At 38.8% G+C, this 23820-nt stretch overlaps 1 protein-coding gene across 1 annotated transcript; it reads right to left on the bottom strand.

The window, feature by feature from the left end:
* Positions 1-1772: 1772 nt before the first annotated feature.
* On the bottom strand, positions 1773-22072 carry Adsl (adenylosuccinate lyase). The gene is made up of 11 exons (XM_089251471.1): positions 21563-22072; positions 17831-18034; positions 16125-16169; positions 14308-14387; positions 13994-14165; positions 10448-10494; positions 10224-10314; positions 9278-9495; positions 6782-6962; positions 4690-4866; positions 1773-1986 (listed from the first exon to the last, which is right to left on the bottom strand). Exons 1-11 carry the CDS (start codon positions 21707-21709, stop codon positions 1900-1902), a joined length of 1449 nt encoding a protein of 482 aa, XP_089107597.1. The 5' UTR covers positions 21710-22072; the 3' UTR covers positions 1773-1899.
* Between the last annotated feature and the right edge of the window lie 1748 nt (positions 22073-23820).

Below are 23820 nucleotides of genomic sequence, written 5' to 3' on the forward strand. Positions count from 1 at the left end.
CCAGTGAAGGCAATATATTGTGTGAGTGCATTCGATGGGATTTATTATGGGAAGGATTTTATTTTTCCCCCACATCATTTGGTTCTTGGAAGCATGGCCTCTCACAACGGCATAGCTGAGATGGTTTTATAATTTTTCTTCTTTTCACACCATAAAATCGCTATCAGGGAAGGTGGGGCAACTGCTGGATTTAAGGGCCACAATTGGAAGAGGTGATTGTATTGTTCACTGAATTGTCCTTTGATCTCTAGGCAGAGGCAGATTTTTGGTTTTGCTGCCCTCCTCCCATTTTATTCTAATTTTCTTAACCACTCAGTCTTTCAATTTGCCACTCTTTTAGGTCTCCAACCCCCCCCCCCCCCCCCGGTAAATATGCCTCTGACAGTAATGTCGATATCAGACATTTTTCTTCTTTTTTTTTTTTTTGTAGTGGGAAAGTTGAAAGTGAGTCTTGAAAGTTGAGTTGTTTATAATTGTGTATATATTGTTTATAATTTGTGTTAATTGCATTTTTAATTGGGTTGCTGTATTTTTGAAATATATGACATCCATATTTTTATGGGCATCTTTTTATCAGCCACCTCGTTGGGCATTTTGCCTGTTGTGGCGTTGTATTTGTTTCACTGACACTGAAAAATTCCTGAGAATGCACGATAGGAGAGGCACATTTATGGTTTTGCTACATCTGTTGGATACACAAACCTTGCAGCCCTTCTCTCATTCTTGTCTAATTTTCTTCACTGCTCTTTCCTCATACAGTCGAATCCCATTATAACAAACTCCAAGAGGCAGGAGAAATCACTTTGTTATAACGAAATTTCGTTATAAAGGAATTCAAGGTATTTGCATTTCTCCTATGTAAACTTATTTGGGGGATTAGAAAAGAGTTCATTAAAATGATATTTTCACTACAATGGTATTCGTTAAAACGGGATTCGACTGTATTTGCTACTCTATTATATTATCACAAAAATCACACGTCGACCATTCAACCAATTGAATTTATTTGTCTTGAAAACGTGGCAATTTTTGTATAAAATATACTCTATTATAATCTGTTTGGCCTTCCCCCCCCCCCCACTTCTGCAAATACACCTGTGTTTCAAAGTCACTCTTTTAGTCATTCACACATTCATGTGCTTGAACACTGTTTTAATCACTGATATACTTACACATGCTTTTGGCTGCTCACTGACATGGTTCCTTGCTTTATAGGACACTTGTTTAATCATTTCCACTTTTACACATGCTGCCCTTCTTCACATGCATGCACATGCTGTAGGTCACCCATTGACCTGATCCCTTGTTCAGTAAATCACTCTTTTGATCACTCACATGCTTGCAAACTCTCTGGGTTACTCTTTTGATCACTCACTAACCTAGTGCCTTAAGGTGCAAACATAGTGCACGCTGGAGCCTAATTCCGCAAATCCCCGCCGTTATGGATAGGTTGAAATTTAAATTCACGTTTTTAACCAATACACATAACTGTGTCAATTTGCAGAATCAGAAATCAGTGTGCAGTATTGCATGCACCCTTACTGTGTAATCAGAAGTCTAAAAGAAGAATATTTAGGTTATACAAATTTTGCTACATTCCTTAAATTTGGCGTGAGCAGGGCTATCGCCCGCTAACCACCACCCCCCCCCCCCCACATATGCTACTGCCAATAGGCACACGTTAAGTTTAATCACAAACCTGAGAAAGTGCTTTGGACATTTCTCTAATGCTTAAACGTTAAAAAATAATTTGAGACAAAAGTACACGTCAGTTAAAAATAACTCTGGATTTAAATTGTGAAAAAATACTAATTTTTCTAGATATAAAATTTAACGGGTGTTAGATTTCTTTTTTCGAAAATTCTCAACTCAATATAATTTGCATGCAGGCACACACATCTAAACATGTAGAACAGCCTCTTCTTGCAGCTGATCTTTATAAAGTTCCAAACAGGGCTTGACTTCTTCTGCCAGATATCTATCCACCTATAAGAAAGAGACACGCACGAGTTAATGATGGACGAACAACAAAGAACGATAAACTCATATTAACTGTGGCAAAATCTGTCCAGCTTACAGGTTAAATATAGAACAATTTAATGACAAACTTCAAATAAATGAACCAATCCATAGGGAGAAATTTCTCTGGAAGCGATTTTTTGCGCCCTCCCACCCCTGCTGCAATTACTCTGAATGAATGAATGCTGTAATTACTCTATAATAGGGGTCTTCAACGTTTTACGCTCGAGGGCCACATAAAAAATTTGTCGCGTTCCGCGGGCCACTCATTAATGCCGTAGGGGGGCACCCCCCCCCCAAAAACGATGACAAATTAAATATATTTCAAAATATTTTATAGAATTTAAACATTCAATTCAATTAATTTTAACAAATATTAATTTTGAATGATTTAAAAAAAAACATTTCAAATTATAATGTCAAAAAATTCCTTTTTTGCTATATTAATACATTTCTGTTACTGGTAAATGCTTTTGAAAGTTGGTAAATTGTATGAAACAGAATGAAAATGGATGATTTTATATATATATATATATATATATATATATATATAATGTTGAATTAATTACGCACCAAATAAACAAGAAAATCTTTGGTTACTTACATTACGAATGCGAGTAGATGTAATTCCTAAATTAATGCGAAACTTGACTGTGTTTTTGCTTGACTAAAGCTTCAATGTTAGGCAAAATTTGTGTTGTTGCTATTCGTGAAGTATCCTCTAAATGCTGATCAGTCAGACGTGTTCTAGTTTTTGATTTTGTATTCTTAATTCGACTAAACAACTATTCTCATATGTAAGTGCTGCCAAATATAATAAATTATAAGGCAGCAAATATAGTAAAAATATGCTGCCTGTATATAGAAGATATGAACAATGCATATTTGCATATTTCTGGATGCTTTTCTTTGAACACATATTTAGAATAAAAATCAATTAATGAAGGAATTTCAAAAAACTTTCATTTAACTGCAGTCACATTGCATATCTGCAAATTCTAATTGCAGCTCAGGTGGAACATTTTCGATATCGACAGAGAATGGTGAGGAAAATGTTTTCATAGAAATTTCGTTCTCGCGGAAGTCGGAAAATCTGCTTCTGAATTCCATTCTCAGATTTGAAATGCACTGTCCATAACCGTCCGGTTTCCAAGTTGTAGATCTATTTACCAACTTCAATAATTTTGTATGCAGTTTTTGTTTTGCAATTGACATTTCCAAAGGACTAATTTAGTTTCGAACGCTTTTACGTTGTCATAAAAATTATGGACAAGTAGGTCTTTTCCCAGTAAGTGGTAGTTTAGATCAGTATTTCTTAACCTTTTTCAACTCATGGCCCCCTATGGATCACATTTTTTTCTCGTGGCCCCCCTGTCCTATCCAGGGCCCCCTCTCCCCTCATCAAAGATTGAGATACTTTCTATTTTTTTATTATGAATGAAATTTTAATAAATCAGATCAATCTCTGGAATCCTGGCTAGGCACGAACTCAAAAATGGCGGATTATCATCTCTCCCAGGAGTCCTCAAATTATATGTTAAAAAACAGTCTGTGTAAAATACGGTACGATCCAACGAACATGCACGATAAATCGACCCTCCCAACACATCAACCGTTGCTCTGGCGGCCCTCCATACTTAGCTGGAAATAACAGATGAAAATCATAGTATCAGATTCCCATCAGTCCCCCTCCCTCCATTATAGACATGAAGACCCGGGTCATGCCCACATAGACCCAAGGGTTAAGATGACCCTGGTTCTATGAACGGATCTGATGAATTCTGAAAGTAGTAATATTTTTTTCAACCATGTTTCACTTTTAAAGCTTTTTTCCCTTCACAGCTCTCTATGGCTCCCTTCACCACCTGTCGTGAATCACTTTTCTTCTGATTTTCTCCCGTGGCCCCCCTAGAATATCCCAGGACCGCAAGGGGGCCATATGGCCCTAGGTTGAGAACCACTGGTTTAGATCATTCAGATGACCAGTGACATCGACAAGAAATGTGAAATCTCCCACCCACTTTTTATCTTGAAACTCTCCAGTAAGTTTTCCTTTGGATTTCATGAATTCATCACCTTCCTCTTTCAAGGAAAACAGGTGCTGAAGCATCTAGGGATGACCACTTTTCTTGAAAAAAATCTCAACTTTCCTTTTTTTTTGTTATCACGGTTTCCCATCATGCACTCATTAAAAGGCCTCTTGATGAAAGGCTTCAAAGACCTAAAACACAACTAAACGAACTGTACCAATATTGTACAAATCCTTTTTCCAACCAATCAAGATGCATACATCCACCTGCTCCTTACCCGACCATGCACCCGAGAAGTACGATACCATGGAAATTCCGTTCATTTCTGCTTTCTCCCACTAGCAACGGCGGGCCACGGGTTGAAGACCCCTACTCTATAATATCCATATTTATCTCGTCAATCAGGTATTGAAATAGTAGTAAATTCCTTTATAATGATAATTTCTTATGTGCACATTGAAATCCAGTGTTTGTAATAGCAGGTCTTAACACACTATTTCCAGATATGGGAATTATCCTAACACTTTGAATCTCAAGGAACACTAATGTCATTCTGATAATGTTAATGCACACTCATACATTTTGCATCATATCTGAACATAACATATGCAAATTAAAAAGTTTTAAACAGAATATTCACCTGCTTAGAACATCTTCCAATGAATTTTTTTGGGTCGACAAGGTCGTCCAATTTACTATGTATCGGCTGAAAAAATGGACTATTTCGGATCCTGTCCATAAGGTCATTACTCTGACCTTCCATTTTCACCTGCTTAGCGGCCTCCTGGGACAAGACACGTATTTGTTCGTGCACATCCTAAGTAATAAGAGAAAATTAAAATTTAAAAATAAAACTTATATAAAATTTCACATAACTTATAAATGTTTAATGCTTCAAAACCAATCCATGTTTATCTACAAGCCGAAAGAAAACCATTGGCACTAAAAATTCATGCACATCGCTAGATACGCACTTAGACTGTTAGAAACATATGGGTACTTCTGGTATAACTCATTCAGTAGTAAATTGTGCCCCAGGGCAGTGGTTCTCTAAAGATGCCTACAGACGACTATGACATGAGACCATGTGGCAATGCTAGTGATATAAAATTCTACCTATGAATCTACTGTAGATACGTTCACACTGAGCTGACTCATAGATGGAATTTTATGTTACACACATTACTACATGGTCCCACGTCACGTCAGAGTAGTCACCTTTGACCTTCCCAGAACATACACATACATTCCAGCATATACCAATTTGTTAGAAATTCCACAATAGTCTAACAAAGAACTGCTTCATGGTATTGAATAGGAAAGCATTGATGAGGACAGCTCACTGTGGCACCACTGATGATGGTTAGTGGCACCCCAAGGAGAGAGTTGGTGTGTACAGCTTTAAGAACCACTGGCCTATGGTGATAGACCAGAGTTGTGCTTGATTTAAAAGAAATATAAACAAAAAATACATTTTACGACAACAATGTTCCAGTTCATGTGCAGAGCGCCCAAGTGGCATGGTGATAAGATGCTCGTCTACCACCGTGAAGGTTGCTTTTGCGGTCCCAGGTTCAAACCCAAGGGAGGATGAAGATATTTTCCCTAATGAGCTTGAGGCAACCACCATCCACCCTCCTTAACCCATGAATACAGTCGCCACCCCATGTTAAGAAACGAAAAATTTTATAAACTAGTCCTATGGTCCCAAACAGTATGTTATTTCTTTGAACGTCTTTCTTATTTTCGAATTCTGGTTTTTTAAAACTAATTCTTGAAGTTCGAGTTTAAAACATGAGCATTGGGTGTCTTAAATTATGCTTTGTTAATAATTAAAACACCCATTTGTCTTAAATTATATGCTTTATAAAGTAAAATCAGGGGTAAATCAGTCCCAAGACTGGTAATCAGCCCCTCCCCCCCCCCATCCTGCTGATCAGCCGCCACCATCTGTCTTGGACTTTGTTCTTTAATTGTTTATAGCTAGAACATTGTGTTATTTAATAGTGTTGAGATCCAGGTGACTTTGAACCTTTTCCCTTCAATCCTGCCTTCCATCACATCTCGCAGCAATCCGTGGTGCTGGAGAACATGTCCCAATCAGTGTAGGCATCTGTATTTAATCTTTTCCAGGATTTGGTGATTTTCTCCAACCTGTGTTAATACTTGTGAATTTGGCCTTTTGAATGTCCAGTTTTATGCGCTTCATGCGCCTCCAGCACCACATCTCCAGTGCTTCCAATTGTTTCACATCTCTCTTGTTTATGGTCCAGGTAGATACCTCTGATCTGTATAGTGCGATAGACCACACATACCTTAATAAGGTATCTCAGTAGTTTAATCAGCAAGTTTTTGCTTGTTAACAATCCTTGTATAAGGTGGAATTGTTGTTTAGCAAGGGTGATTCTAGTTCTTCTGCCATTGCTGCAGTAGCCATCTTCCGTGATCAAGCTTCACGAGTACTTGAATGATGTCACTTGTTGTAGTTGTTGACCTTTAATTTTTGTTGCGAAGCGATGAGCTTTCTTGCCTATTGCCATTGTTTTGCTTATATTTTCATCCTGTATTATTGGACCTAATGGTTAATCCTTGAGAGTAGTCACATCAACAGTTTACAAACACCCTGTATAGGTAATTATCATTAAGGAATGATATTATTATACAGTATTGTCATTACGTCCTAAAGATTCACAGAATGAGATTGCATTTCCGATACAAATAAAAATATTTACCTGTCGATTCCCTCCAGCCTTCACCATTTCCATAATCATTACTTCTGTGGCCATAAATGGCAGCTCTTCTCTAATATGGCGTTCTGTCACTTTTCTGTAAACAACCAAGCCATCGGATATGTTCTGCAGAATGTTTAAAATAGCATCAACTGCCAAGAATGATTCTGGCATGTAGATTCGCCTAAAGAAAAAGAGATAATGAGAATCAGATTTTATTAGAGTTAAACCTTGATTCACAATTTAATGGTAGATACCAGCAAAATGCTGTACAGATGATTTTAATTGTATTGTGGAAGAAACAACCTATTAAAAATCTTGCATTCATCAGATTTACTAAAGATTTGCTAGGAATGTAGCAGATCCTGCGTGGTAAAGGTAACCTTCTGTCTCGCCTGAAACAAGTTACAGAAAATAACAATTGATGTGAAAGCATACTCTGAGTACCTACAGTTCATTTTAAAAACAAAATTGAGACAGGCTATGCCATAATCACGGTAAGTTTTGACATTAATGCATTCTTTGCACCTTCAATCATGTGTTAGATATGGACTTGATGAAATGGATATCATTTGATTTGTCTCAAAAATACCTATCAGTCGACACATCTGCTTATATTTGCGCTGTAAACCTCCTGAGATACAGCATAAACATTTTGTTATGAATGTGGGTTATGAACCAGGTACACAGACTGAAAGAGGTATTAAAACCAGAGTGGTATCATTGGATTTGTGTCAATGAGATCTACCTACAGATGTCACAAAAAAATCTTAATATACTCCAAATACTTCCTCAGATACAAGCGTTTAAATTATTTTGTTGTAAGACTTTTTGCGAATGCCGCCAGTATTGTCAGATGATTGAAAAGACAGATTCATGGCAAAAAACAACGAAACTCAAATTCTGAAGAGGAATGTGTACAAGGTGTATGTATAGTTTAGAAGTAGTAATTGATATTGAAATGCTTAGGATTTTTAACAAACTCCATTGACTATTAACTCCTAACAGCAAAATGTGAAAACTGACATAAATTGCTGCACCACAAGCATACACCAACTTTTTCTTTTGAAATCCAGAGATTTTCTTCTGCCCCGTGCCAACCATAACCTTGATCAAAAACATTTTATTCATTTCAGTGAAGAAGTTTTAAAAATCAATTGAAAAAAAGCTGTACGACAGATCCTGTGTACACCCGAGCAGAATATAATGCAAAATATTTGCCGCCATCTTGAAAAAGCAACTTTTGATATGAAATCATATAAACCAGAAAAAAAACATCAGATTTCATTAACTTTCTGATAAGTGGCAAAAAAATGTGTATTCCCCCCTCCCCCAAATTTTTATGCTATCTGGAAAATATCCTCAAGTTTTATCTTCAATATAACCGTATCGCTCAAGCTTTACATCATGTGTTCAGCACACAACAGCTACTGCACAGAGCTCCCATAGATCACTGCAGCTGCAGTAACCTACGGCAACGGAGGTTTCTGTTTTTTGTTAGTGACTGCCGTAACCTACAGCAACCACAGTCACTAACATAAAGCAGGATCCAGACCGGCTGCTCAGTGCCACGCCAAACCAAATAAAAACAAATTTGGAAGCATGGGATGAGGACAGAACAGGAAATTCTGACGGCATGACAGAACTGCAGTAATGAAATGGGGGGAATCCACATATTCGCTGAAAGTAGTGCTCTCGCGAGTGAGAAATTTGTATGAGCTGGCAAACTGGGTTTCTGAAGCATTGTGCATAAAAAAAGAAATATGTACAAAAATCTGTTTTTATGCTAATGCCGGACGAGTGCCATTATTGCAGATGATGACAGAATACACAACCAATTGTTAGTAGAGCACTGTTTTTCATAGCAAAATCCATTTTCTAATAGAAAAAATTGTCTGCCTGTCAGGTGCTGCACATCTGCGATCATCTGGAAACTAGTTTATTCTTCATCCTGCAAAGAGCATGCTGAAAATTATGCGTGTGCACTTAACTCTCATAATGTTTCCGCTAATATTGAGAGGAATTTTTGGCTAAAATCAGGAGAATAAAAGGCACTGAAATGACAGTCTAATTCACACCAATTGAATCAAGTACTATATACCGTCTACGGCAAAAGGCATGGATTGGTCCACTAAATGAAGACATGCAAAAGTAAGGGGAGGACAATGGCAAGATTCAAATAGTTTAACTGTTGGTTGTGAACCGGTTGTTAAATTTGTACCTATGGCTATATTCTGTGGCTGCCTGCCACTTTAAGAATTTTATCTTATATACCTTTCAACTCTTTCCTTTTTTCGTTCAATTTAATTTCACATCAAATTTGGAATTATGTAACCCATCAAAATGTCTAAATATTTCAAATTTGTACTGCATCAGTTTGAGAAATTGAAAATAAAATATTCGTATAGTTCTAAGGAAGAACATAAACACAGACGTAAAATTTGTATATTCATATGAATCAATAGCGAAATAAGTATATGCAAGTTTTCAACTACATACCTACAAGCGCTGTCATCCAGAGTCCGTTCCAGCCACTGATTCGAAAGCGTTTCAAGAGCACCCAACAGGAAGCTCTTTGGTACCCTGGCAAGTGAGCAGCATCTTTCACTTCGCATCGGATTCCTTTTATATGCCATCGCACTTGAGCCGATCTGTGTCTTTTCAAACGGTTCCTCCACTTCTTTATCATGAGCCAGAAGCCTAATATCAGTGCATATCTGTAAAGAATTTCAAAATGCTTGTCAAATGTGTCTTCTTGCAATATAATTTAATGCAACAAAGAGGAAAAAACAAACACTATTTCCCTCATAAGATGGAAAGTAACTTATACAGTAGAACCTTGTTTATCTGAACATCAATTTTCCAAACAACTCTGTAAACCAAACACCTTTCAACCTAACTCATTTTCAGTTTTCTATAGTTACTAGTGCTCAACAGTTGGTATTTTCTTGGAACTTGAATCCTCTTACCTCCCAAGTTGATAGCTTTGTTCTTTTGTACAATAATCCACTTCCAAACAATTGTGCATATCGTTTCTGTGAACTATAGATGTAAGTAGGGGTGGATCCGGGTACAGTTTATGTAGTTACAAACGATTGACAAACAAACACGTGAATAGAAGCAGATTTAGCTGCATCTTTTTTTTCTGGTGAATTATAATCTTATGGGTGTGCCTTAATGAGAGGAAGGAGTGATATCCTCAACAGCAAAACAGTTCTTATCAATGTTTTGCCGGTGCAGAGTACCATTTGTTGCTAAATTTTCAGAACATTCGTCACTCCCGACATGTTCGGATAATCCAGGTTCTACTGTAATTGATACAGACACCACTTGGAGCTTTTCTAAGTGGAGTCTGAATTGTTCGGAAATATTTTAGTATTTCTGTTACCTAATTATTCATAAATAACTTTCAAGCTATTCCATAAATATGAACAAACTCACTTACTTTATGAACAGAGGCGCAAAGAGAAGCTAAACGTGAAATAATATCGACATCCGTCTTCCTGCTGTAAGTCTGTCCACAGATTATCGTAGACCTATGAAGATATAACAAGAGAATTTGATAAACCTGGGAGTCTTCCGATCAATCACCAATCAAAAATGACAAACTCATAAAAATAATTACTAGAAATATGTGAATATACAGCGAGAAAAAGAAAATCACTGTACTTTTGAAAACCGGCCATCTTTGTGACTATTTCATCCAGTTGTTCAACCTGAAAAAAATAAATGAATTAAGTATAAATTATTAAAGTATTGATTAAATTAAGAATTTCAAATATCATACAAGTGGAATTATATGAATAACATTCACAGATCGTATCAAGTATTACTAACAGACCGTGTAAGCAGCTCATAAACACATTGCTTCATTGAATTTTTAACAAACTAGAGCATGACAGAAAGTGAGTGTGTGTGCGCTGCAATACCACATTTACGATGTCAGAGACAGAAGCATATTTACTGTTTTGCCACCTATGAGCTACACGAATTTTGCTGCTCTTCTCCCAGTCTAATATTCTAGACCACTTATTCCTTGAATTCACCAGCCTGACCAATGCATGGCTTGGCCTTCCACTCCTGAGAATATGCATGTGTATAAGTCACTCTTTGGGTCACTCACATGACATGCTCACACACTCTCTATGTCACCCTTCTAGTCCTTCCAATGCTTGTACACTGTTCTGGTCACTCACATGCTTGCATACACTCTGGGACACTATTTTGACTGTTTACTAACCAGGCCCCCTTACTCTGTAAGTTACTATTTCAGTCATTAACATGCTTGCACCCGTTTTAGGTCTCACTTATGATTGCTCACCAACTGGGTCTCTCACTCTCTAGGTTCCTCTTCTGGCCATTCACGTGCTTGCACACACTCTAGGTCGGGGCTTGACAAATCGCAGGTGCCGGGTCATCATGGCGACTAGAAAATTAACATTGGTGTCTAAAATTCTAAATGTTTGATTACTAAATTAGAGTAAGGACAACACAAAATAATTTTTTTTGGAAATTATGTCATTGTGTCTACCAACAGAGAAAACGGTTGCTTTGAGTCCTGGACAAGCTTAAAAAAGAATCTGTTATTTTTCTGGTAAAAAAAAGTGCTTGGCTCCCAAGAAATTTGATTGGCACCTAAATTGTTTTTGTTTTTTTATTTGTCAATCCCTGCTCTAGGTCACTCACTGACCTGGTGCCTCACTCTCTAGGTAGAGGTTGATTTATGATTAGCTGCTCTTTTCCAATTCTGTTTTCTTCTCCAAAATTTGGTTTTCTCGAACCCTAATGCCTCAAATTTGCCGCCCCTCTCAACTTACAGCCCACTAACACCCTCCCCCCCCCCTGTAAAAAATATGGCACTGATCATAGATACAAGTGTTTGTTCGAGAAGTCCATGCTTGTGATTGTTACATTGCTGCATGATTGTTTTATTAAATTTTAGATTTAGAATGTCATTGTTTGGGAGATTCTGTGTTCTTTTTTCCTTTTTTCCATTGTTGCATTGGATAGCAAGACAGTCGCGATCACATTAAAAAAATAATTTAAAAAATGTTATTGTCTCTGGATTTTTCATTTCGCACACACAAACATATCCCTTCACAAAAGTGAAGAACACCAGATCCCAAAACAATAACATTCTAAAACTTAATAAAACAATCGTGCCAATCACGAGCGGGAACATCTTACATATTGGAAGAGAAAATTGTAGAAGCCTTATGATCATACCAACTAAGAAACAAAGGCATCTATATTTGCGTTGTCTCATCCTTACGGATATTGACTCTAGACAAAATAGTGCCCTGTGAAAGAGCAATATTTGACATTTTCCCCTTTTATCTTGTTAGATTATGATGATTCTCAAATGGGGTGTCAAGGAACCCTAGGGATCTGACATGTCCAGTTTTGGCAAAAGATATTTTCATATGATCATTTACAATACATTACCATGTAAGGGAAAAAAACGGTAAGATGGCGACAGTGGAAACTTTTATTTATACTTTCAAACGGTTCACCACCAGAAACAGTTTTGTAATCAACATGAAACTTTTCAAAGGTTATCAGTCATTTATTATGTTGCTGGTAATACGAGCTTCAATTAAAAAAGCCAAATCCATTTTTCAATAAGACACATTTGCATTTATACAGGATGCTTGTAATTGCACTTACATTATTCTGAGTTCTCTGTAGTTGGATCTACCAGAATAACAACCAAACTTGGCAGGGGGACTACTGGCAACATGAAAAGGATTCCATGGGAAAAATTTCAATTCCAAACATCATTGATAGAAGAAAATTTGGCTGTGTTTTAGTCTACATAGCCAAGAATCACATGGGTAAAAGTCCAAGAGACATTTCACAGCTCAGCAAAGCACATTGGTAAAATTGTTTTATCTTCACCAGTGCATGCAAGAAGCCACTCTCCAAAAGTCTGGAAACTGGCAAAATATATTTGAAACCCCTCCCTTCACTATCAATTGATGCTTTAATGATGCAATTCAACCTGGCAAACGACAGAAACTGGAGTCAGAACAGACAATTACAGATGTTAAAACTTACTACCATTATCTTCAATGGCACACAGGCTACTAACAGTGGCTGGGTATCTTTTTGGCAGAGGACGCAAAGTGTGGTCTGTGAGAACAGCAGTCACATTAAAAATGGTTGATGTCAGGGAGGGGAGGAAGTGAATGTGATTAATGGAGCTTAGGTTTCATTGTAACTGTTTTTCGTTTTCATTTATTTGGTTTTTGTAACTCTTAGAGGGCCGACATAAAATGAAATGTTTTTTGATGAAACCTGTATCATAAAAAGCTGTAAATGATTTGTAATACTAACGGAATATTTTACTTGACTTGTGCAATACTTGTGTGCATTTTCGTGAAAATAACATATATATTCAGGAAGATATGTTTCTTCTAAAAATTCCAATTTTACACATTTTTTTTTTTATAATAAGGGGAGTTATTAACCTAATTTTATGAACCTTACAGAAAACTTGACACTATGCACAATACAATGTAAAGGAATTTAAAATGTGATATTCAATGAAATAATGAATGGCAGTTGAGTGGTTAGGGAGCTAGCCTCTGACTGCTACTACTACTACTTAATAGTATTTCTAACAAATCGGCACATACCGGAATGAGTGTTCTGAGTGTATGTGTGACCCCAACGTATTTACGTTGTCAAGTTACACTTGTGTTCAAGCTGCCATCTGTCCTCCATTTTCTGAAGTAAAGATGCAAACACTTGAATTTTCATGTTATGTCAGTATCGTGTTGTAGGTCTGCCTGCTTTCTGAGGAGACTTTTTCAAATGGGAGACCGGCTCACATTCGCAACTTAAAGCTGGAAAACTGCAGAAAACCAACTTCAGCCGACTACCACTGCGCCGTCAACAGGGTTTGAACCTGGATCCTCAGGGCGAGAGTCTAGCAGGATGCCTACATGACCGCACAGCGGCAGCTAGCTTCTGACTGTGTATGTCTGGGTTCGAATCCCAATAGGGTTAATCAAAAACATGTTTTGATTAACCCTTCTTTTTTTGATCACTTAAAAGACAGTCGTGAATAAATTTTCACTGGAAATTGTGAGTACAAGCATAGGGTTTACATGAGCAAAATTTCAGAACCATTAGCCCAGTACTTTCTAGAAATTTGAGAAAACGTAACTCCAAAGTGAACAGACTTATTGCCATACAGTGCATTGCACTCACCTTCTGATCATCACCATCAAACAGAGCTAAAAAGCTAGCTTGAGTCCCCGTGGTGCCTTTCACTCCCCTGAACTTCAATTTATCCCTCACTCCTTCAATATCATGCAGATGATCCACCAGTTCAGAGAGCCACAGACATGCTCGTTTCCCGACTGTCGTCAACTGGGCTGCTCTGTCGGGTGAAAACAGAAAGTTAAGAATTTAAAAAGTTACATGATATCATATGGATTATAAAACAAAGCAGCCACAGAAAAAATATAATGAACTCGCGACTCAATCTGCAATCAAAACCGCAAACTAGAATATTGCCTTACTGGTAATGTGTGAATCCCAAGCATGGCAACTCTTTGTGTTCTTCAGCAAATGCTGCGAGCCTAGATATGCAACGTGCGAGCTAATAAAAAAAAGTTTTTTTTAAATAACTCATCATGGTATAAACTGATTGCAATCCTTCTAACTTACATAATTCTTCAGGAAACAGAATGAAATACAGTGGTCACAAGGGAGTCACTTTCTTCAAATTAAGGGACTCATGCAACCAACACACTAATAAAGAAGTTATGTGGATACTGTAACTTATTGCTATACGCCCCCCCCCCCCCCCCCGGGTGCAAAGGTCTGATAATCTAGACATATTTTTTCCATTTAGTGATGTTTCTGTGTGTTGGAATAAACGTTTTACCTTTGTTCTACATTGTTTGTTTTCTGTTCTGTTTACGATCGATCGCAGCTGATCCGTCTAACGTTGCAATATTGTTGGCAAATTAAGGTATCATTCTTTGAAAGTAAGATGTAAAGGTTTAAAGGTGTTTAACCTTAATGTTTTAATGATTGTCTAGGCACTCAATCATCACAGACTGGTCTCTCTGGGAAGTTTTAATTACTTAACAAGTTTTATTAGTTTTTGTCCCTCTCATTTTTTTTGTTTGCCATGGTCGTTAGACAGATACAACTTGCTATGCATACAGGTGTTCACTACGGAACGCACAACTTGGTGTCCGAGGACTTAATTCCCATGTGGGCTCCTAAACTTTATCAAGACCTGTGATTGGCAGACTTCCTCTCTCTCTCTCAATGTGACTGGTTATTTTGTCAGCATATTGAGATCTACAATGGATTTCCTCTTGCCTGCTCTGCTATCAATATCAGCCAATTCCTGGAAATGTTGACAACGGTCTTCTCACCATCCTCAGTACAGCTAAGAGTGACTGGAACTAAGATTTCATATGCATCTACGAATATTGAGGAAGTCTGCAAATCAGCTGATAATATGATCAGAGGGCAGTCAGATAGACATAAAAGAATTGGTCCAGACAGTTGGTGAGAGATTTCTGATTCAATCATGAGTAGTATATTTTCTGTTTTGTGAATGTTAAGATTGAATTTAATAGTGAAACTTTGGATGTTTAACAAAGATTTGGATCGTAATGACTTTAACGAGAAATTGAATGTAAATTTAAACATGAATAAATAATCCTTGGTGAAAAATTACATTGTTTTCTTTCTTTTCGCCAATATTTAGTGTACACAAAAAAGAATCTGGGAGTGCATGAAACATTGTGATACCAGCAAACTTATCCAGATTAAATGATGAGAGAATTTTATTTCATCGCAAGCCATATTATATTCGTAAATTTTGATATTTGTAATGATTCCTAACATTAAAGATACGATGTTTGAAATATTTCGTGAAAATCTGATTAGAAATGATTTTAACAGAAAAAATGATTTATTGATAATTGTAAACTTAATACAAATGACCTTTGTTGAAAAACTCAGACGTAAGCAGGATTTTCTCGGGGGATTTTTTTCATTCTGAAAGGGAGGTTTTACATTTTTCGATGCAAAATAATGTTATAATCTAGGCTCGGGGGAGAAGGTAGCAAGCTTGCATTTGCCAATAGAAAAACTATTATATTTTTCACGTTGTAGCCTGTCAATCGTGATGCAAAAGTAAAACTCGGGAATCATACTGTATGATGCAGTTTGTGTATTTTCTACTAAAACAGAAATGAAACAAAAATTAATAACTTCGAACAAATAGTGAGAAGAAGAAAAACAATGTCAAATAGCACAATTAATTTTTTTACAGCACTGCATTGAATAAAAGCAAAGAACGTGCGTAGCTTACTTTTGGCAAGAGAATGTTAAGGCCATCCTTGAAAACAATTAGATCCTATTAAAGAGAAGAATCAGCTATTAATATTCAAATTAAAAATTTTCAATTAACATTCAATTAACACGTAATGGAGTACTTTACTGTTACAACCACTCACTCAACTCATTTTTGTCTTAGCGAATTTTCACTGCCAGTTTGGTTTAGCTTCTGTCCTGGCAAGTTTCTTCAGAGTCAGTTTGGCTCTCCTATGCAACCACATTTTTATAAATCTTCAGTTAAAACCCATACGTTCTCTCCCCCCCCCCCCCCCACAATGGATATAAAAAAAATTCAAGATTTGTCAAAATACGAATAAGTGGCCACCCTATTTCTTCGAAACAGATGGATTCTTAAAAAAAAAAAGTGTTCTAATAATCACCTCATGGCAATGAAGTTGTTTCGAATCAAAGGTGACTGATTCGAACTTGGCTTTTCTTGTTAAATTCTGTTAAAATTTTTTATAATATAACGTTCTCGCTAAATATCTCGTCAACAAGCCTAGTATCACACTGAAGACCTGCAGAAAGAATCAAGACCAAAAATGTGCCAATTTTATGTTGAAAATGTGTGGATGGTTATAACGGAAAAATAGTAATAAAATAGAAGGGAAAAGCGCAATAATAAACTGTACTTAAAAACTTATTTTTCAGGAACAAAATACAGGATCTAATCTGAAAACCCTTTACACGAATGATGTAAGTTGCGGGAATCGGGAGGGAAAAAAACCTTTATGTTACATCATAAATCATACATTCCATTTCAACGCCTGTATGAACCACCCACATAGGTGGCATGCATTTGAACAGTTATGAACTTCCTTTGAGTTGCACACAGCATGTATCTGAATTTTCACTTGCAAGGAATAGTTCCCCAAAGTACACAATTTCACCCCATTGGAGGCAAATAACATGGAATCTACAGGTTATCTTAGCAATTTTCTCTCCACAGAAAATAAGCGATAAAACAAATAAGTTCGGGTGACTCTGATATACATTATTCAGGTGGCAGTCAAGGGTTACCTTTGTGCTAATTTTGGTACGAAAACTTGTCAGAGATAAAAGATGGGTGCTCTTTTATTCAATTGAATTTTATAAGTATTTCAAAATAGGTTTGAAGACTCCCCCCCACCTTCCGCCTTTTCCTCCCCAGCATAGGTAATAATGGAACCTTAAATCAATCCTATTATCCTGAAATTTTGTTACCATATAGACCACAGATTTTCAACATGATACTCCCTGAAGCACCCAGAATGCTCAATGCTTGTGTCTGACTTCGTGCTCGGGAGCACTTGTTCAACATTCCAAGGCATGCATTCGTATGAAAATTTACCAATAAGGGTGCTCTTTTTTGATGATAGATACAGGTAGTGCTCGCGACCAGAAAAAGGTTGAAGACTTCTGCCATAGACTCTCACTAATCCACACACATATCAGAGCAGGGTCTGCCGGAGTATGGAAACCTCTGGATTACTGGAAGTCAATTGAAAACGGTGACCATCTAAATAGTATAAAATTCTGTGCAAAGGCATGCGCTGATATATTTTCCTCTTCTATGCTCAAAGAAAATCTCCTTTTAAAGACTCCCAATTACTGGACAGGCCAGATTATCGAGAGTCTATTTTCTTCTGTATATTGAATAATCAAAACTTCTACTATATAATTGTAAATATTTAGACTTACGGTATTATCCCCAACATAACATGATGTGGCACCAAGATGAATAATGGGTGCTGCTGTTGGGCATTGCTTGGCATATACATGGACGTGGGCCATAACATCGTGTCGAGTAAGCTTCTCTTCTGCTGCGGCTTCTTCGAAATCAATCTTGTTGACATTGGCTTCTAGCTCTCGTATTTGTTCTTCAGTTATTTCCAGACCTAGTTGCTGAAAAATACATTCAGATCAGTTAGTCTAGAAATGCAATACAATGAAAGATTGTTAGACACCAAGCACTACCAACAATATGCACATATGTAGGGATACAACACCCTGCACATATCTAAGGCCGGGATTACGCTATAAAAGTTTCGCAAAAGTTCTTTGATACAACAAGCATGTGCTTAATGGTTTTGCAAAAATGCAACCATTAAGCATATTGGTTACATTCTAGTGGATGTAACCAATAGGCTTATTGGTTATTTTTTCTGAATTAAGTAAACGACCTAATGTAATCCCAGCCTATATGTAAAAGATATCTCAAAGTTTTATAGTGTAAACCTGGTCTAATGGTACTTATGCATTTCGAGGGAAAAGCATACCTTTCCTATGCATTTTCAAGGTTAAACTTTTCACTTTTTTTACACACAAGTAGGGTTTCCAAATTCCAGACATTTTGAAGCCATCAGAAACGGGAAATCGTATTTCGGGAATTCCTGAAATCACTCATTGGCCAATTCTCAATATACAGTATACTGTTTTGTCACCAAATTTTTGTAGGAGCTAAAACAGCAATATGTCGCCAACATAATTCTTCCAGGTCCTGAAACGTAGATGGTGCCACTGCGCCCAACTTTCTTTTCCAGCTTATTGTTACCATTTGTTTTGCTTTTTCCATGCAGTTTTTTCATGCTATTGCCTGGTTTTTTTCAGCGTTGTGGCTAATCACGTAGATGAATGTATCTGCATCTGCTATAATTCAAAGGGCCGAGAAGTGGTATAGACTTCTGTATGAAGATTGGCCTGTGTTTGGGCAGTAACCCTAGCAATAGTGCCTTGCCATAGCATTTGTGGTGGTCTGAAGTTGATATTTTCAGGTCCGGGGGAGGGGGGGGGCCCTATCAGCGAGAATGCGAATGTGGGTGGGGAAGCAATTTGTGTGCACCATGCATGAGCCACACAAAGTACTGCCTACAGGCATCGATTAAATAACAATTATTATTATTAATATGTTTTATATATATTTATTTTATTTCCACATATTTTAATCGTTTTTTGGTATTGGGGCAGTAACCCTGGTGCCAAAGCGGATTTGACGATAAAAAGTCGCCAAATCATGGTATACCGTATATTGGGAATTCACCCACTTATTTACAGTTAAACCCTGTTTACATGATGCGTGGCCTAGAGCATGTGAATGACCAGAACAGTAACGTAGAGAGCGAGGGACCAGGGCAGTGAGCAACCAGCAGCCTCAACTAGAGCATGTGAATGACCAAAACAATGGCCTAGAGGGTTTGAGCATGGGAGGGACTAAAAGCATATGCAAGAATGCGAGTTACCAAAACAGTGACTTCAGGGCCGTCATTTCAACTTTTCCCGGGGGGAGGGGCAAAGCACATGTAATCAATGTATTTATAATTATATATGTTTGTATATATATATATACCATTTTTAGTGTATTTTCAAAAGCCATTGGGGGGGGGGGCAATGGTCCCCCCCCCCTGACCCAACAAATGACGGGCCTGAGTGACTTAAGCCTCGTTCACATGCGCAAATATTGCGATAGCATTGGGAGTTCTAGCACCCGCTTGACTTTTTTTTCCTTCGTAAAGAAAGAAATGAAGAGCAGTCATTGGTGAAAATTCTTGAAGCAGGTTTTAAACCCGCTTCTTCTGTTTGGCATGTGAACCGGGCATTAGAGACACAAGCATATTTCTGGGAGTGCTGGTGGTTGGGAGGACTATACTAGAAAGTTATAAGCATCGGGCAGAGAATTTGAAGAATGAGTGGCCAAGAAAATTCGACTGAAATGGGAGGAAGGAGATAAAATTTGTGCAGCCCAGACATACGCAGAGATTGACTTGGAAGTCTGGGGGGGGGGCAAGGTCATTATTGCTGGGGGTGCACGATGATGTCATTTCACATATACACTGCTCAAAACAATTAGGGGAGCAAGCAAAAAAGTGAAGAAAACCGCGCGAGACAGCCACGTATTGGCATACAATGGATAGTACACGCGTATCAATGCGCAATACAGAAAAAAGAAGTAAAAAAATTTGGAATTAAGCTTTAATTCTTTGAAAATATGGAAAAAAACATGAAAAGATGATTTAGGGCAACAATTTGGTTACATGCAAACGATAAAAAAAAGTACTGTTTAGACATGATGCATGAGTTTTAATAGGGCGTGTGGTCTCCTCGAACAGCTAAGACTGCTGCACACCTGTTTGCCATGGATGCGATGAGGTTATCGATCAGACTTTTGGGAATACTGTTCCACTCCTCAAGAAGTGCAATCTGCAAGTCTCGGACAGTAGCAGGTGGCCTTGGTCACGCAGTAATGTGTCGTCCGAGCATGTCCCAAACATGCTCGATTGGATTCAGGTCAGGAGAGCACGCTGGCCATTCCATACACTGTATTGTTTCAGCTTCAAGCATGTTCTCCACCAGACGAGCACTATGCGGTCGGGCATTATCATCCTGGAAAACAAAGGAATCTCCAATGGCTCCAGCGTAAAGGATGACATGATGAGGTCGCAGTATCTCGTCTGCATACCTTCGGGCTGTCAAAGTGCCATTCCGAATGTTATGCAGGTCCGTAGGTCCGCCTATGCTGATTCCACACCATACCATCCAACTAGCTCATCTGTATTGTGACCTTTCACGAACGAATGCAGGGTTATTTCGAGTGCCCCTGTCCCTTCATACCAGAACACGTCGGGTGTCACACTCCAGACTGAATCGGGACTCGTCTGTAAACAGCACTTGGCTCCAATCATGTTGCTCCCAATCTCGATGTTCAGCAGCCCATCTTCTTCGGGCCGCATGGTGGCGTGGGGTCAACGGAATGCAGACCATTGGCCTACGTGCATAGAGCCCTCCCTCATGAAGCCGATTACGTACTGTTTGGCTGGACACCCTTCGTCCTGTTGCCAAGGGCAACCGTCTTTGCAGCTGCGTAGCATTCTCTGTTCTGTTTCGACGGGCTGTTAACTGTACATACCGGTCATCGGTTGCTGTAGTGCTGGTAGTAAATCACGTTGTTGAGACATCCTCAAGTCACCTTGTCTCAAAAAAAATACTGTGCAATCAAATTTCACAGTTACGGCAGTAAAACAGACGTTTCTGCAACATCCTGATTTCTGCCCTTATCTCCTTTTTCTGGTTTTTTACGTCATGAATTTGCATATGAAGTTTTCTTCTCCCGTTTCCTGCTAGGCTTTAAATTATGGATGATTCATTTTATGTTACTTATCGGTATACATCTTTGCGTAATTTTGTTAAAACCATGTGCTCCCCTAATTGTTTTGAGCAGTGTACATTAGATCAGTCGACTCCACCTTTGACGCTGGGGGACCTTCCCCCCCCCCCCCCCGTATCTCCTCCCATGAGCCCAGAGCTCGCAATAAATCATAAATTCCCCCCTTCCCCCAATTTTAAAATTCCAAATTAAAGAAAAAAATGTCTGTTTTGTGAATACCAAATAAACAAATGAAAGCAAAAAAAAATCGGTTGCCGCCCACCACCACTTACCTTCTCAGCCCTGGCCAAGAAAATCCAGAGCTTCCGCCACGTGCTGAACTTCTTCTGGTCGCTGAAGTTGTACATCATGGGCTGGCTGGCGTACCGCTCGTTGAGTGGAGACCGGTACTTTGAGTGGTACTCGGCGGATGAGGCCATGGGTCAACGAGGTGGTACACGCGCACTGCAATAGTATGTGCTAAAGAGAGAGAGAAACAGCGAATTTTAGAGAAGTGCAGCCTGGTACCCGGGACGGACGTCTTCCTTCCGCAGCAGACGAGCCAAAATAAAAAAAAAACAAACACAGATCAAGTTGAAACACTTGAACGTCTTTGACATCAACTCATAGATGACGTCACAACTATGAGAGGTTTTTCTTTTTTTTAATCAGCAGACTGATAAGGATTTGAAAGCAGCCGGTAACAGACAGCTGGATAAGCATGAGTAGATCGTTCTGCCCCCCTCCCCCAGATTAATAAAGCTGAATTAACACTGCTGAAGCAAGTCATGGCGATGTGAGTACCGTGTGAGCTAACAGTTTCGTGTCTTTTATTCTGGTTGACCATACGACCCGTATTTTACGGAACATTCCTTTTATCGTTTTGTTTGTCGCACCACGGTCATTTTTTTGCAGGCGAGGGCTAATTTATAGCGAACTTTATTTAATTATACCGGGACGACCTACGATCTATTGCCGATTCCGAACACGGCAGCCGTTTGCATGCTAGCCATTTTAAGAGTATCATGGGCCCCCGGGCCAATGATTTTTCTGAGGCCCTACCAAACAAATTCTCGAAAATTTCAACTAGATCTCATTTTTGTGAGGCCCTCTTCGCGTGAGGCTCCCGGGCCGTGCCCGGGTGGACCCATTCCTTAAGACGGCACTGACGAGAGGTTGCTGCGCTAACCCCTCGATGTGGGACTCCATGCAGTAGCAATCTATTTCTGTGGTCAGGTCACCGTTTTTGTTGCACCCTTGTGTCAGGAGAGTTTCTGCCAAGAACGAACCCCGTGGGTATCGAACTCGTGACACCGCTAAATATCCTTTGGTACTTTAGGCGAGTACCTTATCGAGCTGGACTACCGCTTCCTCCACACGGGACATTCCCCAATAAGGCTTTTACAGTAAAACATCGGTAAGTCGTCACCCTAACGAGTTGTCATTTTTCTTGGATCCCGTCTAGGCTTTCATAGATAACAATTAATGTTACCAAACCCCCTCGTTTACTCTTCGCAGGTCGGAATGTGCGTGGACATGTTGTGAACATAACGTAAAGTTTGCTTCTGTGTAATGCTTGTTTTGTGTTGTGCTCTTTCTTTCTTTCGAACCGAGCACAACTCAGGTCTATCGCCATCTATGGGCAATTTACTAACTAGTGAGTTGTGCCGGAAGTGTGTGTGTGTGCCTAACAGTCTGAGTGCGTGTGTCTGATTTTTCAGTGCTGCCATCTATATTTCAGAAGTGAAGGGTAATGATTGAATATTTGTGCCTGTTTCTGTCTGTGGCGAGACTTTTTAACGGGGAGATCGGCTCTCATTTGCGCAAGAAAGTTGGAAAACCTACTTCAGCCGATAACCACTGTGGTGACGGTGGGGAAAGAAAGGGGGAAAAATCAATCCCGGTCCTTGCTGTGCTGGTGTTGATTGTGTATTTCCCCTCTCCAGGGGCGTAGCCAGAAATTTCGTTCGGGGGGGGACCAAAGTGACAGAACAATGGATTTGGCCATCTTTTTCCCTTTTTTCGGTCATTTTCTCACATTTCGGGGGGGGGCCAGACCCCCAAGTCCCCCCCCCCCCGCTACTCCCTTGTCCCTCTGTACATTCATTGCCAAAAACAAAATCCTTCAGTGAAAAAGTGTTAAAAACAGTTTTTGGTTCGATTTCCTTTTTCTTTTGGCGCTTCCGAACGAAGAGCTCTCCAGCCAGTTTACGTCAGCTAGATCAATTCTTTGGAGTTGTGACCTCAAAGATAAGAGGTATCTTTTTAAATGCATAGACTATGTTCCAGAAATGCTCAGAGATAAGAGTCTCTTCGTTGAGCTAAAGATAAGAGTCCATTATCTTTTATTTTATGATTACGCTTTCTCAGCGTCAACCAGCGACTACTTACATGAATGACGTCAAAGCAGGGCCGTCTTAAGAGCATGGTGGGACCCCGGGCCAAGTGTTTTTTCTGAGGCCCTACCTGGAAAATTCTTGAAAATTTCAATCAGTTCTCATTTTTGTGAGATCCCTCCCCTCTTCTCTTGAGGGCCCCCCCCCCCCGGGCC

This window comes from Pholcus phalangioides, unplaced genomic scaffold (genome assembly GCF_987345545.1).
Source record: "Pholcus phalangioides strain wild (caught in Gottingen) unplaced genomic scaffold, Ppha-v1.0 ptg000027l_1, whole genome shotgun sequence".
Taxonomy (NCBI): Eukaryota; Metazoa; Arthropoda; class Arachnida; order Araneae; family Pholcidae; genus Pholcus; species Pholcus phalangioides.